General features: G+C 42.2%; 1 protein-coding gene across 1 annotated transcript; it reads left to right on the top strand.

Annotated features, from left to right (window-relative positions):
• The first annotated feature begins 56 nt into the window (after positions 1–56).
• On the top strand, positions 57–19,986 carry SLC2A8 (solute carrier family 2 member 8). Its single transcript, XM_067541637.1, has 11 exons — positions 57–224; positions 576–716; positions 2,073–2,235; positions 3,095–3,301; positions 6,004–6,103; positions 8,077–8,288; positions 11,495–11,641; positions 12,949–13,057; positions 15,437–15,610; positions 18,003–18,148; positions 18,306–19,986. The coding sequence occupies exons 2-11, from the start codon at positions 646–648 to the stop codon at positions 18,450–18,452; spliced, it is 1,476 nt and encodes a 491-aa protein (XP_067397738.1). The 5' UTR covers positions 57–224; positions 576–645; the 3' UTR covers positions 18,453–19,986.
• Positions 19,987–21,238: the final 1,252 nt, after the last annotated feature.

The following is a 21,238-nucleotide window of genomic DNA, read 5'->3' as shown; positions in this document are numbered from 1 at the left end:
CTGCCGCTACTTCCGTCCGCCACGCCGGGCCCGCCCCCAGGCAGAGGGGCCGGGCTGTGAGGGACGGGGGAGCGCAGTCGGGCTACAAGGGACGTGCAGCCCGGGACTCCGCTCCGAGCCGGCCCATCCGCTCGGTCCTCCGCGTCTAGACACCGCGGAAACGCCGCACGGGGCCTTGAGCGGAAACGGACCGTCTGGGTGTCCGGGCGTCCGTCCGCTCTTCGGTCTGTCCCCCGGTGCCGGGGCTTTGGGCGGCAGCTGGTTCCTCTCTGAGAGACCGGGGGACGGGGGCGCAGTCCTCACAGCCTAGGGGAGAGCTGGGCTGCTGCCCATCGTTGAGCAGTGACTAGCTCCTTCCAAGCGCTGTGTGCTGTGTTCTCTTTGTACGCCCCCTAGACTCTGACCCGAGTTCCGGGGTGTAGCCCCCTTCCTCCCCGTCCCCTAGCCCCGTGGAGGAGGCCCTGAGCCCTGGAGTGTACCCCCTCTTCCCTAGCCCTACAGGGAGGGGTGTGTAGCCTTCCACACCTCCAGCAGTCTCGTGACTCTCCTTGCTGCCTGTCCCTTTATTTTATTAGGCTGAGACGAGGCTCACCTGACTGTCGTTGCCAGGACAGTGCTCCTTTTAAAAAACAAAGAAAGAGAGAAATGGCCGCAGAGGAATCCCAATCCCTGCTGGCGCCTGCTGAGAGCTACATTGAGCTGGATGCCTACCTGAGGTAAGAGCTCTAGCTTTGCTGAGCTGGAGGCACTGCATTTCCTGGCTGACACTAGATTTGGGTTGCTCCTTCCCAAGTGAGGCTTCAGTCTGCATCCCATTTGGCTTTGGAATATTTGGCCCTGCATCTGGCTAGGCTCCATTGAGACTCTAGCTCTCATTTGAGTTCTTTTTCCTACTTTTAGTGAATTTGTCAATTAGGTAAAATCAGTTTTGAGAGAGCTCTCCGAGAACAACATAACAGACCTCAAATAATACAGTGTAGTTTTATAATGTAGCATTCTTGCAACTCTCTCCTGAGGCATACCAGTGAGCACAGTGAGTAATATGGAAAAATGTCAGTCTGAGTTCTGGGGACAGCTGAGTAGATATGCCTAAAGGGCTAGTTGACCTCTGTCGGACTGAAAACAGAGCGAAGGTGGTAAGTTTTAAACAGCACTTAAAAAGGGATTGGATGTACGTCTGGATGTCTTCTAAAAGATTTGCTCTAACTCAGTGTTTCTCAACCTTTTTGATATCCGGGACAAGCTTCCTAGACTGTGTTAGGGAGATCTCAGGGACCAGTGCCAGTCCATGGACCGGTCGCTGAGAAACACAGCTCTAGCTCAATCACAAGTGCTAGTGAAATTCTGTCACCTATGTGATACTAGAGGTCAAATCAAACATCATAATGGTCCCTTTTTGGCCTTGAAAACTATGAAAGAGGGAAGAGTGCTCTATTACACCAGCTTCTTAGTAGGAAGGATATTGAAGAGAGGAATGAGAAGGGGTCAGAGAAAATGCAGTTTTGGGGTAAAAGAGCTGGCCAAGTTAAATAGGAGTATAAGCAGTGATGAAAACAAAGGCAAGTCTTGTAGCAGATCATGAACAAGTGTAGGCCCCTGGGGACAAGGTTGATGTGATTATATTTGTAACAGGATTCTGAACAGGTTATAGTGGCTCTGGGAAGTCAAATAAGAGAGTGGGATTTTGAAAGCAACAGAGTAAGGAGTAAAATCTGGAGGTAGTATGGTCTGGGGGATTGGGACTGGGACTTGAGAGACATGGATTCTGTTCCAGTTTTGCCACTCCTACAATATGATCTCAGTGAAGTCATTTATCTTTTTCCCTATTTTTTGAAAAGCATGTTGAGATGTATGGATGGAAAGAGCTCTTTAAGTTCAAAGTGTTCTGATTCTAGTTTAATTATAAAGCATTCTGAAACATTTAACTGATCTATTAACATATTTGATTGACCAAGTCACACAATTTGTGCATATAAAGCAGAATTATCTTTGGCTTTTGCAGTAACGTGAGAACCCAACAGTTGTTTACACATGCAGAATTTCTGTTTGACTCATGTCTGGCTCTTTTACAGCAAAGTCCAGAACAGGAAGCTATATTTGGCCACATTTGCTGCTGTTTTGGGGCCTCTCAGTTTTGGATTTGTCCTAGGTTACAGTTCACCAGCTATTCCAGATTTGAAGAAAATTAGTGACCCTAAATTAAGATTAGACACCAATGAAGCATCATGGTTTGGGGTAAGTCTCTGCAAAATGCTTTATCATAAAGTGTGTTTACTGATTTGGTAAGAAGAAATTCACATTTTCAGTTGCGGGTTAGATCTATTTTGAGAAAACTATCTGTTTCTATGGGACAAGGCAGCTTTGGGGTTTAATAATGGAATATGGAGTCATTTAGCTCTAGATAATTCGTTCACATTTTAGTCTGAGTGACAGAAAGTTGTTTTCATCTGGAGGCTGTTTGGTAGTTTGTGAAATGAATTTCAAGTTTTCTGCCCCATTTTATGAACTCGTTGCACTTGGCCCTAACTGGCCTACTCTTGGCAGTTCCAGTGGAACAGCCAAAGATTAAATGAGCCATGGAGACTGAGCTCCCCTCTCTCATTACTAAATGAGGTTACTCTATATTGGAAACAAAGCATGATACAGCAGTTTGCTGTGCCACTACTCAGGCAGCATCTCTTAACAATTGAGGCCTCAGGACAAGCAAACAGGCCACTCGTTGTCCTGAGCCTTTCAAACATTGTAAATTGTCCTTTCTAAAAAGATGCCTGGTAGTTCTGTTTTTAACTGACACTAGCTACTATCTTTCTCTTCCACTGCAAGATATTTTCATTTTATATCAAGGATATAATTAAATCTGTCTAAAACTGATCCATCTTTTTGTGGCAGGTTAATGATCTTTGGGTACATTTCATAAGGGTGTTAAAATTGGTATCCTGGCTAATGTTGAAAATGCACTAGTTTATGAATGGTTAGGTAAGCTAGTCTAATGACTTCTGCACATCTTCTTTTAAAGCAAAAAGCAATGGTTAATGTTTCTGAAAGGCTATAGAATGTATAGTTCATTTATATATTTCTGTGCTTGTTTCTGAAGTCTGTAGTAACATTAGGAGCTGCTGCTGGAGGAGTGCTGGGAGCCTATCTGGTGGATAAAGTTGGGAGGAAGCTGAGTCTGATGCTGTGCTCAATACCCTATGTCTCTGGATTTACAATTATCATATCTGCCCAGAATGTCTGGATGCTTTACACTGGACGAATATTGACTGGGTTAGCCAGTGGCATTACTTCACTTGTTGTTCCAGTAAGTGAAACATGTTCTATTTCTTTTTTTCTTTAATTCAGCATAGTCTGTAAAAATCTTGCATGAGATTTAAAAAAAATAAATAAATAAATCTTAAAACCAGGAGGGCACCACAACTAGGCACCCATATAACCTTAACTCTGCCTTGTAGTGACATCATGCAATAACCATATGACTATGATCATAGCATATTATTTTTTTACAATCTTAGATTAGGTAACACTGACTTGAAAGAAATGTAATTCATCTTTACTCTTGGTGTCTCTGAAAGGCAAAGCTAAGGTGGTTTGGGTTTCCCAATGGCATTTCCAGTCCTCAGTATGTTTGGATTTCTTTTCAGTTAGATATTAACTCTGAATTCCATGGGTTTATTATACTTGTTAGTGAGATAAGTGCAACATCATTTTTTAAAATATTTTTTTATATCGTAATTTATTTTTTGTCTTCACTCAATTTTAACGTAGTCTTTGTTCAGGAATGTCCTTGTCCTTCTTAATATTTGTTTGTTCTTGTTTACTCTTTATGTATTCAAGTTACCATGTGATATTTATTAAAAACCTCTATAAGAAGTTTTAGAAAGATCCTAAACTTCTAGGGTCAGGTTCACCAGTAGGCTGTGGCTGCTTTACAGCGTTTTGGAGCAGTGCAAAGCAGGCAGACTGTATACCTCTGTTTATTGCTACCTCCTGAGCTCCAATTTCCCCTGTACATGCACGCACACTAGTTTTCCCCCCTCTCACCTACCCTCAGTTTCCCCTACCATCACTCTCCCCCTCCCTTTTGTCCTCCTGGGTGAGTATATCTAATATAATTGGTAATTTTGAAGGGATCCTTCTAGAATTAATGGTAATTTTTTGTTGCTGTGTTCAGTGTTGTAAAGTGAGTGTAACCTTAAGTCTCAGGAATCAGAGGGCAAATAAAAAGCCCAAAATTCATTAATGGCTTAAATCATGACACTTACAAAAAATCATGATTTTTTGGTGGCGGGCTGGGGGCCTAACATTATTTTTGGACACTTGGGGTTGATAGTACTGTAGCTGTGTTTTCCACTACTGAAAGTTTTGTTGGTAGAATGCATTCAGCAAAACTCTCCGAGCTGTTCACTTTCAAAATGGCTGCCCTTTTCTGTTCTATAGGACTGAGGCCACAGGCTGCCCTCAGTTAATTAGTCTCTGGCTCCAGCACCATTGAGAACATAAGAGACAGCAACTTTGAAAGAGAAAATTCTACAAAGGGCCCATATCTGAAAGAACACTTATTTTGTCTCCCCTTGCCAAAGAAACTGTCTTATGATGAAAAATGGCATAAAAGACCATTAATTCTATTCTCTCTTTCTCTCGCGTGTCGTTTCCCCCCCCCCCCCCCCCCAAGTAAAAACAAATGTAGTCCTAATTTAAGGCTTTTTCTAGCTGAAAAACTGTTTAATGCACACCACATTACACTTAGTTTTAGTTACACGTTCAAATTGTGTTTACATAAACCAGCAGGGTTATACAAACAAAAAATAAAACTACAGTGGGTGTAATAATATGTAATTATGATGTCATGACTCATTTCAGTTCTCAATATTTTGTAAACAAAAGTGAAGAAAATGTGATGATATGAAAATGACCATAATACAGAGGTGTAGGCTTTGAAGCATTAAGCAATCTGAAGCATACAGAATTGCAGGCTACCAGTCCAGGTCCATTTAGCCATGCAGCATTCTGTAACAGAAGACTAACTTTGATGGAGTCTATTCCTCGGTTTTGTATGGAGGTGTCCACAGCATGAAAAGATTCGTCCTATGCTTGCTGGACACTAATGCAATTATTTTCCCTACTTTCCCAGTTTAAATTAGTATTTGCTAGCACCATGTCCTAAACTTTTTTTTTTTCCCCCAGGAAATTGCCAATCCTGACCCAATGTGAAGTTTCTTATGGGATTATCTTAAAATGAACTTATCTGAGTTAATTGAACAGATTTACTTGTAAATTCTTAGAAAACTCATTCTCTGCCAGTAGAGTAAGGGATATAATTTGTGGAGGATCCAGTATGTTCTTCACATGTAACAAAGAAGATGAATCTCTGCTTTATATGCAAAACTTATCTCTGTCTTAACTATCGGGCCATGGCAGACACCTCCATAATAGTCGAACCCTGTACATAGAATCCCACTAACATCTGGAGTCAGTAATAAGTGTGATACTGCCAGTATAATGTATGCTGGGGCAGGAGCTGGCAAAGTTGGATTTCCAGTTTCTGAATAGGACGTATGGAGTTGGTGGGGTTTTTTATGTATATGAATTAAAATGCTAAAGTCTTAAGCTCTGACCTACAAAGAGTTGTGTGCAGGTGAATCCTCATGTTGTGGAGAGCCCCATTCAAGTCAGTGGAATTGTCTGAGGCTCCACCTGTGTATCTATTAGCAGAATCATGGATTTATTTTGTAGATCACGTTCAGCAAAATGTTTCCTCCTCTCTGATGCTAACTCCGTCTTCTATGCAATTTTGATTTCTATCAATTTTTGGCATGTTTGTTTGGTATTTTTAGCAGGTCCTTTCATGGAACCAATGTAAATTCCCAAAAGTGTCACTGCTGGTTCTAGTCATTCAAGTGTATCTGCTTATGGTTCATATTGGGATAATGTGGGTGTATTTTAACAAGGTCTTTTCGATACCAACTGTTTTTATTTTTAAAAACTTATTTTTTAATATTTTAGGTGTATATTTCTGAAATCTCCCACTCAAAAGTTCGAGGAGCACTTGGATCATGTGTTCAGTTGATGGTGGTGACTGGCATACTGGGAGCTTATGCTGCAGGTACTGAATTTCATTATAGAATCATAGAAATGTAGGGCTGGAAGGGACCCTGAGTAGTCATAGAGTCCAGTCCCCTTCGCTAGAGCAGGACCAAGTAATCCTAAACCATCTGACTGGTGTTTGTCCAACCTGTTCTTAAAAACTTCTGATGAGTGAGATTCCATAGTCTCCCTTGGAAGCCTGTTCCAGAGCTTAACTACACTTAAAAGTTAGAGAGTTTTATGTAATATATAACCTAAATGTCCCTTGCTGCAGATTAACCCCATTGCTGTTGCTACCTTCAGAGTATATGGAGAACAGTCCTCTTTATAACCGCCTTTGACATTATTTGAAGACTGTTCTGAGGTCCCACCCAGTCATCTTTTCTGAAGACGAAATGTCTAGTTTTTTAAACCTTTCCTCATAGGTCAGGCTTTTCTAAACCTTTTCATTTTGGTTGCTGTCCTCCTGGATTCTGTCCAATTTGTCCATCTTTCCTAAAGTGTGGTGCCTGGAATTGGACACTACTGCAGCTGAGGCCTCACTGAGGCCGAGTAGAGTTAGAGTGGGACAATTACCTCTTAGGTCTTACATAAAATACTTCTCTTAATGTGCCCCAGAATTTTAGCCTTTTTCACATCTACATCACATTGTTGATTCACATTCAATATGTGATATTTAAGGATAAGATTGTCACCAAGGTCACAGAATCTATGACTTCCTGCGACCTCCATGACATTTTTTGCTTCAGCTGGAGGGGGCAGGGCAAGATCTGGCAGCCAGCAACTCCCTGCCATGGGGAAGGGGAGATCCAGAGCTCCGACATGCAGTGGGGGTGGGAAATCCCTGGAGCTCTCAGCTGCCACAGACGGACGGCAATGTTCCAGGAACTCCCGGCTGGTGCGGGTTGTTCCAGGTGCCATGGACGCCCAGGGAGTAGGGGGGGATGTTCCAGGAGCTCTCAGCTACCACAGATGGTGAGAGTGTTCATCGGGCAGCAGGGAGATCCAAGCTGCCGCTGGCAGCCCCTGCAGCTTTGAGCAGCCATGGGTGGGGTGGAGGGGGTCCCTGGAGCTCCCTGCTGCTGTGGGCAGCAGGACGGGGCCCTGGAGCACTGAGCCTCTGCAGGCACTGGAGGGGCGCCCTGCCTCGTTGCTTTCATCCCACCCACCCAAATCCCAGTCAGTCCCATTTTTTTCATAGATAATTATTTTTAGTAAAAATCAGGGAGAAGTCACAGCTTCTGTGAATTTTTGTTTATTGCCCCTGATCTATCCCTGACTTTTTACTAAAAATATTCGTGACAAAATCTTCAACTTAGTGATGTTTTATAACCTCCTAGATCCTTTTCAGCGGCACTACTGCCTAGCTAGTTTTTCCCATTTGGTAGTTTGTATATTTGGTAGTTGTGCATTTGATTTGTCCTTCCTAAGTGAAGTACTTGCACTTGTCATTTGCACAACTTGTAAGCATACTTTCCACTCCATTATCCAAGTCATTAATGAAAATATTGAATAGTACCATATCCAGAACTGACCTCTGTGGAACCCCACTAAATACGTCCTTCCAGTTTGACAGTGAACCATTGATATCTTTGAGTGTGGTCTTTCAACCAGTTTTGCATCCATCTTCTAGTAATTCCATCTAGTTCATATTTATCTAGTTTGCTTATGAGAGTGTTGTGAAGCTGTGTCAAAAGCCTTATTAAAATCAAGATGTATTACATCTACTGCTTTCCCCCATGTACTTAGCCAGTAACCCATCAAAGAAGGAAATTAAGTTGGTTTGGAATGATTTGTTTTTGACAAATTCATGCTGGCTATGTGGGAGGCAGGGCTAGTGAAGCTTCTCCAGGCTGCAGGAGGAGAATCAGCACTCTGAGAAAGGGGAAAATATACACATTACTTTATCAGCAGTGCTAGTACAGCTCACTATAATGAGCACAAATGTCAGCTGATTCTCTTAACTTGTGTTCCTTTCCCTTCCTGCCCCAGGAATGGCACTCAGATGGCGTTGGCTGGCTGTGCTATGTTCTTTCCCACCCTGCATAATGCTCGTGTTCATGTCCTTCATGCCTGAAACACCTAGATTCCTGCTGAACCAGAACAAACTCCTTGAAGCTATGGCTGCTTTACGGTTCCTGCGGGGATCAGAGGTGGACCATGAATGGGAATGCAGGCAGATTGAAACCAGAGCTGAGGAGCAGGTGATGAAGATTTTGTTTTGGCTTATGCTAAAAGCTTTCTTTTTTATTCAGTAAAGAAGAAACTTGACTGAAGATGGGTAACTGCAGAGTGGGTGTGTTCGTATTTGAGATAATAGTGAAATTATTTTTTCAGGACTTGACTGTTTTAAGTGTAGTTTTTTTTGTTTTGTTTTTTTTATTTTATTTTTTTATTTTCCCTCCCTCCTCCTCGTCCCCCCAGGCTGCCAAGTCACAGTATGGGAAGTGAGACTAGAACACTCTGCGTCAGCAAGTTTGCAGATGACACTAAACTGGAGGAAGTGGTAGATACCCTGGAAGGTAGGGATAGGATACAGAGTGACCTAGACAAATTAGAGGATTGGACCAAAAAAAATCAGATGACGTTCAGCAAGGACAACTGCAGAGTCCTGCACTTAGAACAGAAGAATCCCATGCATTGCTACAGACTTGGGACCAACTAGGTAGGCAGCAGTTCTGCAAAAAAGGACTTGAGGGTTACAGTGGAAAAGAAGCTGGATATGAGTCAACAGTGTGCCCTTGTTGCCAAGAATGCAAATGGCATATTGAGCTACATTAGTAGGAGCATTGCCAGCAGATCGAGGGAAGTGATTATTCCTCTCTATTCGGAACTGGTGAGGCCACATTTGAAGTAGTGTGTCCAGTTTTGGGCGCTGCACTACAGGAAGAATGTGGACAAATTGGAGAGAGTGAAGCAGAGTGTAACAAAAATGATTAGGGGGCTGGAGCACGTGACTTATGAGGAGAGGCTGAGGGAACTAGGCTTGTTTAGTCTGCAGAAAAGAAGAGTGAGGGGGGATTTGATAGCAGCCTTTACCTACCTGAAAGGGGATTCCAGGGAGGATGGGGCTGTTCTCTGTGGTGGTAGATGACAGAACTAGGAGCAATGGTCTCAAGTTGCAGTGGGGAGGTCTAGGTCAATGTTTCCCAACCAATGTGACACTGTTCACTGGTGTGCTGTCAGGCATGAGCAGACATGCCATGGAATTTTTTTGAAAAACTACTTGAAGAGTTCTGAATTGGCTCATGAATATTCATGAGTTCATTTGTAGACTATCTGGTGGTGTGCCTCAAAATAATTTAAAGGTATCAAGGAGTGCCACGGCAGAGAAAAGTTTGGGAACCACTGGTCTAGGTTAGATATTATAAAAAGCTTTTTCACTAAGGTGGTGGAGAAGCACTGGAATGGGCTACCTAGGGCGGTGGTGAAATCTCCACCCTTATAGGTTTTTAAGCTGCGGCTTGACAAAGCCTTGCTGGGATGATTTAGATGGGTTTGTCCTGCTTTGAACAGGGCATTGGACTAGACAACCTCCTGAGGTCCCGTCCAACCCTAAGCTTCTGATTCTGTGATCTATACATATGTGGCCTGGTTCCTACATTCTTAGGATCCAAAGCTACCACTGATGTCAGATGCACATGGAGTGGAAGGGACAAGCAGAGATGTCAAAGGAAACTTATGCCCAGGTTTTCTAAATTTCCTGCTGTGGCTTCAAATGTTGCTCACTCAGGTGTCCAAATATTGTGGTCCAGTTATAGTACTGGGAACAGATAGACTAGAGCTTAGTTTCTCAACTTGTGGTACGCGTACCCCTGGGAGTACGCAAGACACAGGCAGGGGATACCCAGCAAAAAACCCATTGAAGGGAGGGGGGTGGCAGCCACCGTCTTCTGGGGAAGCCAGGCAGCAGCCACCTGCTTCCTGTCCAGTCTCAGCTCCCAGCTGGGAGGCAGGCAGCAGCCGTCAGCTTCTGAGGGAGGCGGGTGGCAGCCGCCGGCTTCCTGCTCGGTCCCACTTCCTAGCTGGGAGGTAGGAGTAGGGCAGCTGCCGTCTGGGAAGCTGGGCAGCACCCACTGGCTTCTTGGGACGTCAGGCAGCAGCTGCTGGCTTGGGCGGCAGTCGCTGGCTTTTTGGGAATTTGGGTGGCAGCTGCCCACGTTCCACCCAGTCCTAGCTCCTAGGTGGGAGCCCAGCGGCAGCCTCCTGTGCCCTGCGAGCTGGGCTCACAGCTGGGTGGCAGCCCCCCAAGCCCCGGCTCTGAGCCAAGAGAGAGCCTCCCGCACTCTGCTTGAAGATGGGCAGCTGCCACCTGCTCACATCCCCGGGTCCTAGCCCATGCAGAAGCCTCCTCCGCCCCAGCTCGGAGCAGTTGGCAGTCGCCCACCTCCCAGGTTGGCAGCCAGGCGGCAGCCACCTGCGACTTGCCCAGGTGGCAGCTCCCCTCCCTGGCTCAAAGCCCGGTGCCCAGAAAACCAGGCGGAGAGCCCAGTGACTTGCCCACTCCTGGAGCTGGGCTCTATCCCCAGGCTTACTTATCAATGTCACTGCTCTAGCTGAGCAGTGAAATTGACAGCTATGACAGCCCCAGATTTTAGCAGTATAAAAATCTTAAGAGGGAGCCACACAGCATGATTTGCCCCAGGCCCGCACCCCCCCCCCAGGGATGGCCATGGGGAGCACTGCTATCCACTCTGGGCTGCTAGTGCCTGCTCATACCTAACAAGTTCCTGCCTGTGTGCAGAGAATACCACCTGACCCTGCCATTAGGCCATAGTGATTAGCTGGCGTTGACCTTTGCTCCTATATGGAGGAAGGGGAGGAGGAAGGAGGAAGGAGGGGAGAAACAGCAGCCACACAGCACTGCAGAACTCTCCTGCTTTACGAGAAATACAGTTGTCCAGTGGTAAAGGGGAAAAAGATTATATTTCTCAGAGTGGAATACTGAGTGTTGGGGTACTTGCTACTTAAAAGGCTGAAAAACACTGGACTAGAGCAGCAGTTCCCAGCCTGTGGTCTGTGGACTCCTGGTGGTCTGCAAGAGTACTACAGGGGGTCCGCAGAAAAGAAAAATAACATCCCCACCAAGGAAATATACAATTTCAAATAAAACTAGTAGCACATGGTGGTACGTGGAATGTTTGGAGGGTTGAAGAGGGGTCTGCAAACTCGAAAAGGTGGGGAACCACTGGACTAGAAAATGGTTGAAGAAATCAACATTATTTAAGTACTAAGTGTTCTTAAGCTGTTCCAAACATACTCATATTACCAGTTTAATAGATTACTTAAATGGGGGACTTGATCTGTTTGTATGGTTTTATTAAATCTGAATCTGGGTGGTTGCACGTCTTCATTCAGTTATGCAAATCAAATAATTGTCACTGAATCTCTGCCTATGTGTTCTTTATAGCATGGACTAAGTATAGCTGAATTTAAGAATCCATCTATCTACAAGCCATTTTTCATTGGTGTGGCACTGATGTTCTTCCAGCAAGTAACAGGGATTAATGCAATTATGTTCTATGCAGAAACAATCTTTGAAGAAGCTAATTTTAAGGTAAACCTAGTACATTTTTGAAATATGGAAGTGAAACAGATAGACACAGCATAGCTGGATGTTATACTTGGGTCCAGAGCACCAAACAGAAACCGTGTAGGAATTTGGTGAATCTGTTGGAGTTATGAAAAATGTTGTCTCTGTACCAGCTTGTGGTTTTGTTTGTATGCAGACATCTTTCTGACTGTCCTTGTTCTGGCTGGTTAATTTTTAGCATTAACTGTTTCTTCAAGGAATATAATCTATATTGGGCTGCTGGTCAGCAAGTTTGCCTCCATTTCCAGGAAATGGAGTATAAGATGCCAGAAGCCTACTTGTATGCCTAGAGGTCCGCACAGAATCTCTCTCACCATAGTTATAAGTTGTGGGCTTCAGAGGAAGTAAAGTTGCTGTGTCAGGTGAAAGATAAAGTACAATGATGGAGAGGTGTAATTGCTGGAGTGGATCTTTTGAGAAAGATCAGGACATCTTACTAGTCCTAATTAAATGTTGTTTTTAAGTTAATACCTCATGCAAAGTGCTTCTGTCTGGTGTCAGTTAACTGACATAAAGGTATGCTCTGCATGTTAGAATCAAACTGTTTAAAAATATAAATTTTACATCAATTTCTTTCATGCATTCATCCTCCACTGGCTCAACTTCCTTTGTGTTTCTTGGATCATCTCTGGATAATTCACAGGTATGGCAGTGACAGAGGCTTCTGAGAGAATTAGCTGCTAATAACAATGAATGGTTTTTATTGTTTTTTCTGAAGGAAATGAATAAAATTGAAACGTCATGTCTGTTAATAAGATCAGGAGTTGTGAGTTGGGCATTTAGGGTTCTATCTTTGACATTCTTGTTACCTGCCTTTGACATTACTAAAGTCATGTAATGGAAGCACAATGTTACAATCCATGGCTAGCTAGAAAATTCTCAGCTGCATAGTATAGCCATTCAGAATCTTATAGTAGCAGGGCCTCCTTCTTCAAAAGCATAGTCCACATAGTAAAGCAATTATGATTATATCCAGTAGGGGGCAATTACAACCTAACTAGATTCAAGCCTGTTCATTACAATACATACCTGATATGAGTGGTGAGGCTTCATGTTTGAAAAGCATTTTGAAATCGTAATGTGAAAAGTAGTTGTGCACAAGCACAGTATATTAGTTAATATAGAGATCCAACCAAGATGTCAGTACTACATACAAATTAGCAATACAGAATGTGCGATTTCTTTTCCACCTGCAGCATTACTGGAAAATCCATAATGACTTACTGAACACTAAGAAATCTGCAAAAGCATTGTCATTCTTTCACTTTCAGGACAGCAGAATGGCCTCAGTTGTCGTGGGTTCCATACAAGTGGTTTTCACAGCTGTGGCTGCACTTATTATAGATAAAACTGGGCGAAAAGTACTGCTTTCTATTTCAGGTAAAACAAGGAAACCTATTTTAAAATATAAAATACATATGACATGAGATGGCTTGTTTGAGTTAACATGAATGGAGAATGGAACGTCTGGACACTGTCTTCTCCAAACCATATATCAGAATCGGTCTCTTTGGGGAATGTGACTGAGCCTTGGCCTACACTTACCTGATGATTCGGCGGCAGTCGATGGGAGGTACGCAAACTACGCAGAGTAGCTTGTGTAACTCACGTCGACTGCTGTGCTTCCCTCTGCGCGCTGTCTACACTGCGCTGTGCCGACGGGAACACTGTTCCCGTCGATGCAGCGCTGCGCTACTTGAGGGGGTGGTTTACCAGCGTCGACTTCCTGATCGATTGAGCTGGTCTACACTGACCGCTCAGTCGATCCAGAAAGATCGATCTGGCAGTGGCAAATTTGCTGCTGTCAGTATGGACGTGGCCTGAAAGAGCTAATGACCCAGGTCCAGACTTCTCCAGTGTCTTGCATCTTTTTGTCTCCACTTTGTGCCCTTACCTTGCCACTGTATCCTATGTTGTATACTCCTGGGGGAACTTTGACAAAAATTTAAAATTCTGCACACAATATCTTAAAACGCTGCATATTTTATTTGCTGAAATAACACAATATAATCACACCAATGTCAATGATTTTGGTAATTTATTTCAAAATACTTGTCAGCAAGTATGTTTGTAACAATACAGACCCAAAAAAAAAAAGATTCAGGAAATGATTTTTTGACAAATAGATTCCTTACAAGCATATGAATACATAACTTTAAGTAATTCATTTAAACTATAATACAGAAACTTATTTCCTGCACCCCCTCAGAAGCAGTGCAAAGGTTTGGGCGAGCCAGGGGTAACAGAGGAGCTGAGAGAGAGGGAAGGAGCCTGGGAGTGAACCTGGAGGGTTGTTGGGTGTGGGTGGGAGAAGTATGGAACAGGTTATTTTGTTTTTGTTTTTTGGGTGTTTTTTTGGGGGGACGAGGAGGGAGAGAAGATTGTTGGGGAGCCGCCTCCATGCAGACCATGGCTGACTCCTACCCTCTCCCATTCAGTCAAATACATTTGCCCCTGTCCTTGTGTGGCCCTGGCTCAATGCTGTCACCTCACTGGCCCTTCTGAACCCCAGTCTGTCACCTCCTCCTCCCCCAAAAGCCCTATGTGCCCCACTCTTTGTGTCCCATGCCTCCTCACCTGGTCCTGCTCTGAGGAGTGCAGCCAGGCTGCCCTCTCTTCTGATGCCACAGCAGCCCCAGGTGGAAGAAAGGTGCTCATCCTGCAGAATCTATATACAGTGGTGCAGAATTCTCCCAGGCATAACTGAAGGAATCCTGCTTCCATGTTGCCAGTTAATAACTGAGAATTTAAGATCCAGAAGCAGTACAATGCATTCTAACCCTTTTGTGTGCGTGTGCAGCCTTTTTATTTAAAGGCTAGGACACTGAAGAAAAGGAGTCTTGTCTATGTTTTAACATTCCAAATGTGGGTCATATCTGCAAAAGCTTAAATTGCTTCTGTTGTTAAACATCATCCTTAAGAACAATATTGTTCTTAAATACCAAATATATCCTAGCTCACTTATTGCATGAAGGTTTGTAATTATGCAGTGAAGAGGTTTATTTTAAAACTTCTGTAAACGTAGTCTGATGACTTAGACTCGCCAGTGTGGAGTATATAAATTGATCACTTTTCTTCTATCTAAAAATTGTTCCTGTTAATGATAATGGGATTTATGTGTACACACTGGCAGAAGGGTAATCCCTTCACTCAGCTGCATAATGCGAAATTTAAAAAAAAATAAAATAAAATCTGAAACTTAAAACTAGCAGCTGTAATTTACTTTTAGTTAAAATCACTGCTTCTGGGCCAGCTCTTATCATTCTAGCCTTCTTCCCTTTTTAAGACTTAAAAGATAATTATCATAAACACTCCAAAGAAGCAGTTTGCTTTCGTAGCTGCATTAAAGTACCATTGTCATCTGAAATTGTACAGTGAACACTTGTTTTTTACTTGAGCCTACTTCACAAGTAGGTTTGGTAGTATTAATTATATCAAGCAGAATTCATTTACTCTGTATGCATATGTGTATACAGTATATTTGAATCCTGTAGTTGTATGTATATTTGCAGTGATAGCTGAGATTAAGATTGTTGTAATTCTAGATCCATTTTTCTTTATATGCTTTTTTGTGATCTTTCATTTTAGTATCAACCTGTTCAAAAGGGTTCCAGAGGACAGTTGTGGGCAAAGCATAAATGTTAGGAACTTGTATAAGAGACTTGTTTTTTGTATTTAATTTATCAATTCTGGTCTCGCACATTCAAATCTTTTCCAAGTGGCAATAAATCTGCAGTTGGTTCTTCCTTACTTTTCCAGGGGTCATTATGGCTATCAGCACTGCAGCATTTGGGCTGTACTGTAAAATGATTCTTTCAAACCCCAGCAATTCATCCCAACCTGATTTACTGACCACACCAAATGCAGTATCTGCAGGAACAGAAAACAACCTAGCATGGCTGGCTGTAGTGAGTTTGGGGCTCTTCATCACTGGTAAGTGGTCTGCCATTGCAGTCATGGGATATGCCCCCCCCCCCCCCCCCCAAAAAAAAAAAAAAAAAATTGTCAGCAACTATAAAAGCACTGGAGACAGAACTATTGTGTACCTACCGAGTTCTCTAGTATGGTCTTACAATAGTGTAAGTGTAACTTCACGTGTAACTTCTAGTGACTCAGCTAAGAGTTGCGAAAGCTCAACACTTCTTGGAATCAAGCTATGAGGCTCTGCTCCTGCAGTCTATACTTTTCCTCAGTAGGGACTCCTGAGAATAGAGTCTAAAACTGGGGGGAGGGGGACCTTTAATATCCATTAGAATAATGGACTAATCAGACTGGGCCACATTCTTGGAAATTGCATTTTAATGTGCTTTAAAAAAAACCAAAACAAAACAAAACTATGAATCTAGGTTTTATAAGAGAGAGGAAATTTTCTAACAGAAATTTTGAGGACTTTGTGCTCTCTAGGAAGAGACTCTGTTGCATAAGATGATTGTTGAGAAGCATAACAGGGTTTAGAGATTACATCTGAACAGCAACTGAACTAGCAAAAAGGCAAAAGTCCTCAAGTTTAGGAAACTAGTTTCCATTGCCATAGTTATTTTTAACATGATGCTTTGTACCTTTGCTAGTGCTGTTTTATAATTTATCCTACGTTTTTATTCTCTTCACAACTAGTAACAAGAATTTTTTTTTCTTCCTGCACCAGTGAAAGTGAGGTAATTTTTGGGTAGTGCAAGGCAATTGCAGTTGGAAATTAGATGTAATTTGAAGAAACCTCCACTTTAGAGAGTTAACACAAACCCCCAAACACCTCATTTATATAAGCATGTTCTCAGATGCTGGAATTTAATAATTTTGTGGTATTGTTGTAACAAATTACCAGTTTTGGAGTGTGTTTTTTATAATGCTGCTTTCTAAGTGAAATGTTCCCTCTACCACAATCTGACAGGACAATGGTTAGAGTTGGGATAGAATTAATACTTATCACTCAACAGGCTTTGGCATCATTCACAACTTGCCTCTCTTTAAATGCAAAACAAGTTTATTCTTTCTATTTGACGTGCCTAAGTGCTGTGTTTTGATAAGGTTATCAAGATTACCAGGGATAAACGGCCTTCTAAATCACGGGAGTGGTTTGAAGGGTGCTTTAAGGCAGTAAGACGATTTGTATATATCCCCTTTTAAGACAGTGTAAGGCTTGGAAATGTTAACTTAGAAAACTTAACAAACTTCCCAGAAAAATTTGGCAGGCTTGCTTAGATTCTTGACCATTTAATAGCCTTTATTTATTAACTTGCTACAACTACTTAAATTGAATCTTACTTTTACTGATTTATTTTTATATAATTACAAACAACAAAATTGAATACAATGATTAAATTCTAGTACAACACTTAATACAACAACTTGTAACTTAAACAATTTATTTTACTACAAACCTTATTTCCTTATTCTATTACAAACTTCCAAAACACATATAAAATTTAAAAAAAACAACTAACAATTACAAAGCAAATACAAAAAGCAGTTATTCCAGCAGTTATAGTCACGATCATTTCTGGAATACAAGTAGAATTATTACTAGTTTTACATTCACATTCACTACTTACCACATACAGAGATGAACTCAGCTGCAGCAAAACAACAAATATTTTATGACCTGGTCTTTTATTTTAGAGCTCTATTTTTTATTCAGGTGGAACCTCTATCGTATTCACACCCAGGTTATCAGCCCAATTACCTGACTAATATAGAGACAAACGGGCTGGAGAGAGGCAGGATGGCTGATCAGACCCTCTTGCAGGCACGATTCTGGTGTACCTCTTGGGGAGGCTCGGTGGGCCTCGTGACAAGGCTCTCTGATTTGGGTTTGCCTGACAATCCCTTTTATCTCTACTCTGGCCTATATGTCCGCCAAACCAATTATGGGCATTTTCTACGTCTTTTTGTCGGCCCCTCCTTGGGGAGCCCCCAGGTCAGAAGTTGATGCTTGCCCAGGTGTAATGTAACTTAAATAAAAGTTGCAGCAACTGCAAACTTCCAAATTTGGGCCTGGGAACTGCTGTGCTTGCAAGTTTCCCCTATTTTGAGTTCAACTGGTCACTTTTTGGTCAGGGTTTTGCTGCCCCTGAGTTTTCCTCCCCAGGTGGCTTACAATTTCTACCTCCTTATCTGTTACACAAGATTAACCACTTCCCTTTCTTTATTACAGAAATAACTAGGAACAATTATAGAAACAGATGGTCACAAAACCTTAAAACACAATTAACAATCTTCAATAAATTTTTCTATGTCTCTTTCTCAACATGGACTTGGGGTGCACACACACAATACAATGTTTTTAACCTGTTACATTATTTTTTTTTTTCTTTATTTTCAATTTCAGGTTTTGCCCTTGGTTGGGGTCCCATTCCATGGCTGGTGATGTCTGAAATATTCCCACTCAAAGCTAGAGGGATTTCCAGTGGTGCCTGTGTCTTAACCAACTGGTTTATGGCTTTTTTAATAACTAAGGAGTTTCATGATCTTACAGTAAGCATTCTCTAACCCCAATTATGAGTCTTACCCCTTCTGATTCACAGTGAAAGTTGATAAAGATGCTGTTGGCAAACTCTGCTCTTCCCCGGTAATAAGCTATTACAAGTAGTCCTGTGCAGCTTTGGTTTTTCTAATTGTTGTTTTCTTTCAGGGCTTCCTGACTTCCTATGGCACTTTCTGGCTTTTCTCTGCTCTTTGCATCCTAAACATAATTTTTACTGTCCTATATGTTCCTGAAACAAAAGGAAGGACGTTGGAACAAATAGAAGCTCACTTCCAAAGATCACCTGTGACCTGAGGTTCTCTAACCTAATAGGAAACGTTCCTACAGGGTACTGATAGTGTTATTGTCTAAACTTTGCTAAGAAACATTCTCTGCATTAGTAGACTAGATGTGAAATGTGGTTAAACTTAATTCAAATCAACTTCTAATCAATTATGTTAACTTTGGCAAAATCTGAATTGCACTATGGAGGACCAAAACATTGTTCTCATATGCATGTGTGCACATTCAGCTTCTCTCAGGTTTACACAGCCGCAAGTGGTGCTAATTCACTGTGATACGTGAGATATTCTCTTTCCAAGGGCTTGGAGCTTCGTTTGGACTGTAACAGTTGTTTCTCTTTCCAATGTTCCCTTTACCAAGTGTAAATTACTTTAAAGGCAATTATTCAGCCATCATAATGTGTTAGGCAGTATGCTGTTCATTCTGTCTCTTACTGCATGAGCCAGTTTTTGTGTTCAGGATTGGAATTCCCCACTCCGGTATTCAGCATACTGTATATAGTAGAAATGAAATGTGCTACAGCCTGAACTCCACTAATTCCATATTTTGATTCTTCCAGTTTCCTCATTTCTGCTTGTATAAGTACTGGCCTGCCTACTGAACAAAATAAAGTCCAGCCCCTTGCTAATTACAAGGATTCTGCAATTAGTGCACTAGCTATAAGCTGTCTTCAGTAATTTATCAGGCATATACTATCTGACCACCCTCTAAGAGCTCTAACTTCAGGAGGGGATCTGAGGATGTCAGAGAAATCTCATAATATTGAGTTGTAAGCGGGGTGAAGCAGAATAAAATAAAATTTAAAAATTTCTAATATCTTTAGTGGTGCTAAAAACTTGACCAGACAATGAAAGATGGGTTGCTGCTGTACCAGCTTATTGAAAAAGCTTCTGTGAATGAGAAACATTACTTTGTATAAAACTCCGCTCCTTGTACTGTATATAAAAAACCCTAATCAGCTGTTCAAGCATGAGACTGTTGCTGTATTTATAAAACATCTACTTCTGCTGTTCTATTAGATTGCCATCCCAAACATGCAGTGATAAATATGTACGAATGATGCTATGCAAAACTGTATTCTCTTTCCCTTTTACTTTTGTTTACTACCATTCTATTAACCTAAACCTATTCTAAACAGTAATTTTACCAAGAGGGATGGAACTGTAAAGAGAGAGACTGACAATGAAAGAGAACCATGCATCTCTTAGTCACAGGTACAGATCAAGCTCTATAGCCCTAGTGTGACAAGTACCATATCTAATACATTTTTGGTGACTGCTGTGAAATAGTTTGGTATCTTGGATCCTACTCCCTGCCTCAAAAAGTAGCAAATTTATCACCTGAGGCTCCCTCTTTTCTTTGAAGCCCTATTGCCCAAAGAAATGTAGTGATCTGTAACTCCCTTCTCTACTACACTGCTTTGTTGCCATAGGGACCTTTTTAAGTAACTTATGAATTAGACTTACTTTAATTAGGCTTGGATAGTTCTGTACTTAAAACTGTAACAAATCCTTTACTCTGAAACTCCCGCTAGTGATAGTGCTGGTGGAGCTGTACTGCATGTGGAAGATCAGAAGGTGTTCAGGAACAGTCAGCATGCAGTCACCAAGGGCAAGTCATGCCTGACTAAAATCATTGCCTTCTATGATAAGATGGCTAGTTCTGTGGACATAGGGAAAGTGGTGGACATAATATACCTTGACTTTAGCAAAGCTTTTGATAGTCTCCTACAGTATTCTTATTAGCAAGTTAAAGAAGTGGGGGTTGGATACATGGACTGTCAGAGGGACAGAAAGCGGGTTAGATCAGGTAGTGATCAACAGCTTGATATCTAGGTGGCAGCTGGTAACAAGCGGCGTGCCCTGGCGGGTTAGTACTGGGGCTGGTTTTGTTCAACAGCTGCATTAATGATATGAAGGATGGGGTGGATCGCACCCTCAGCACGTTTGTGGATGACACTAAGTTGGGTGGGAGTGGTAGGTACCTTGGAGAGTAGTAATAGGAGCCAGAATGACCTAGACGAATAGGAGGATTGGGCCCAAAGAAATCTGATGAGATAGGACAAGTGCAGAGTTCTGCACTTAGGATGGACGAATCCTATGCCCAGCTACAGAGTGGGGACCAACTGGCTAGACAGCAGTTCTGCAGAAAAGGACGTGGGGGTTACAGTGATAAGAAGCTGGATATGAGGCAACAGGGTGCCCATATTGCCAAAAAGGCTAAAAGCATATTAGGCTTCATTAGTAAGCAGAAAATATTAGGAACAATTGAAATCTACAGTGACTTTAAATTGGCACAGACATTTTTGGTGCACAGCTTTCCAATACCCATGCACTAGTTCTCTCAGCTGCGGCGCGATTCCTGAACCCCTCATACATAACAGCCATCATGTATTTTACATTGTAAAGTGCTTTGCACTCACCTGTTGAAACATACCATATAAGAGCTAATGCTTGGTCTTACAGATGCTTTCAACGGCTCTGATTTTCTGCTTAGAGGGTTAAATCAATAAATAATCTAAGCAGAAACCACTGAAGTACCTAAAGTGTAATATAACAGTTTCCCTTCCTGGGACCAGATGTGTGATTCCTGAACTTAAAAAGATGCAATATTCCACTGGCCTAAAGGAAAGGTAGGTGTGCTAGATCTTCAGGTCTCCAAGGAAAGCAAGAGTCAGACTGGCATCGACAGAAGTGAGGCACCAAGTAAAACACCACACAAGTTGTCAGTAAGTGAAGTAAAAAGATAGAATTCAGTCAACCCTATGATGTGTTTGCTGCATCTCACTTATGTATTGT

The sequence above is a fragment of the Emydura macquarii genome, unplaced genomic scaffold, assembly GCF_026122565.2.
Source record: "Emydura macquarii macquarii isolate MOO-44397 ecotype Brisbane River unplaced genomic scaffold, CSIRO-AGI_Emac_v2 contig_691, whole genome shotgun sequence".
Classification (NCBI taxonomy): domain Eukaryota; kingdom Metazoa; phylum Chordata; order Testudines; family Chelidae; genus Emydura; species Emydura macquarii.
Note: the sequence above shows the minus strand (reverse complement) of the source record. Positions and strands in the feature narration are given on the sequence as shown.

What these genes read in the sequence shown, in the direction of transcription:
- SLC2A8 (XM_067541637.1), top strand. Translation starts at nt 646, where the DNA reads ATGGCCGCAGAGGAATCCCAATCCCTGCTGGCGCCTGCTGAGAGCTAC. An exon ending in TTACTTCACTTGTTGTTCCA is followed by an intron (nt 3,302 to 6,003) that starts GTAAGTGAAACA and finishes TTAATATTTTAG; the next exon opens with GTGTATATTTCTGAAATCTC. An exon ending in AGTACTGCTTTCTATTTCAG is followed by an intron (nt 13,058 to 15,436) that starts GTAAAACAAGGA and finishes TTACTTTTCCAG; the next exon opens with GGGTCATTATGGCTATCAGC.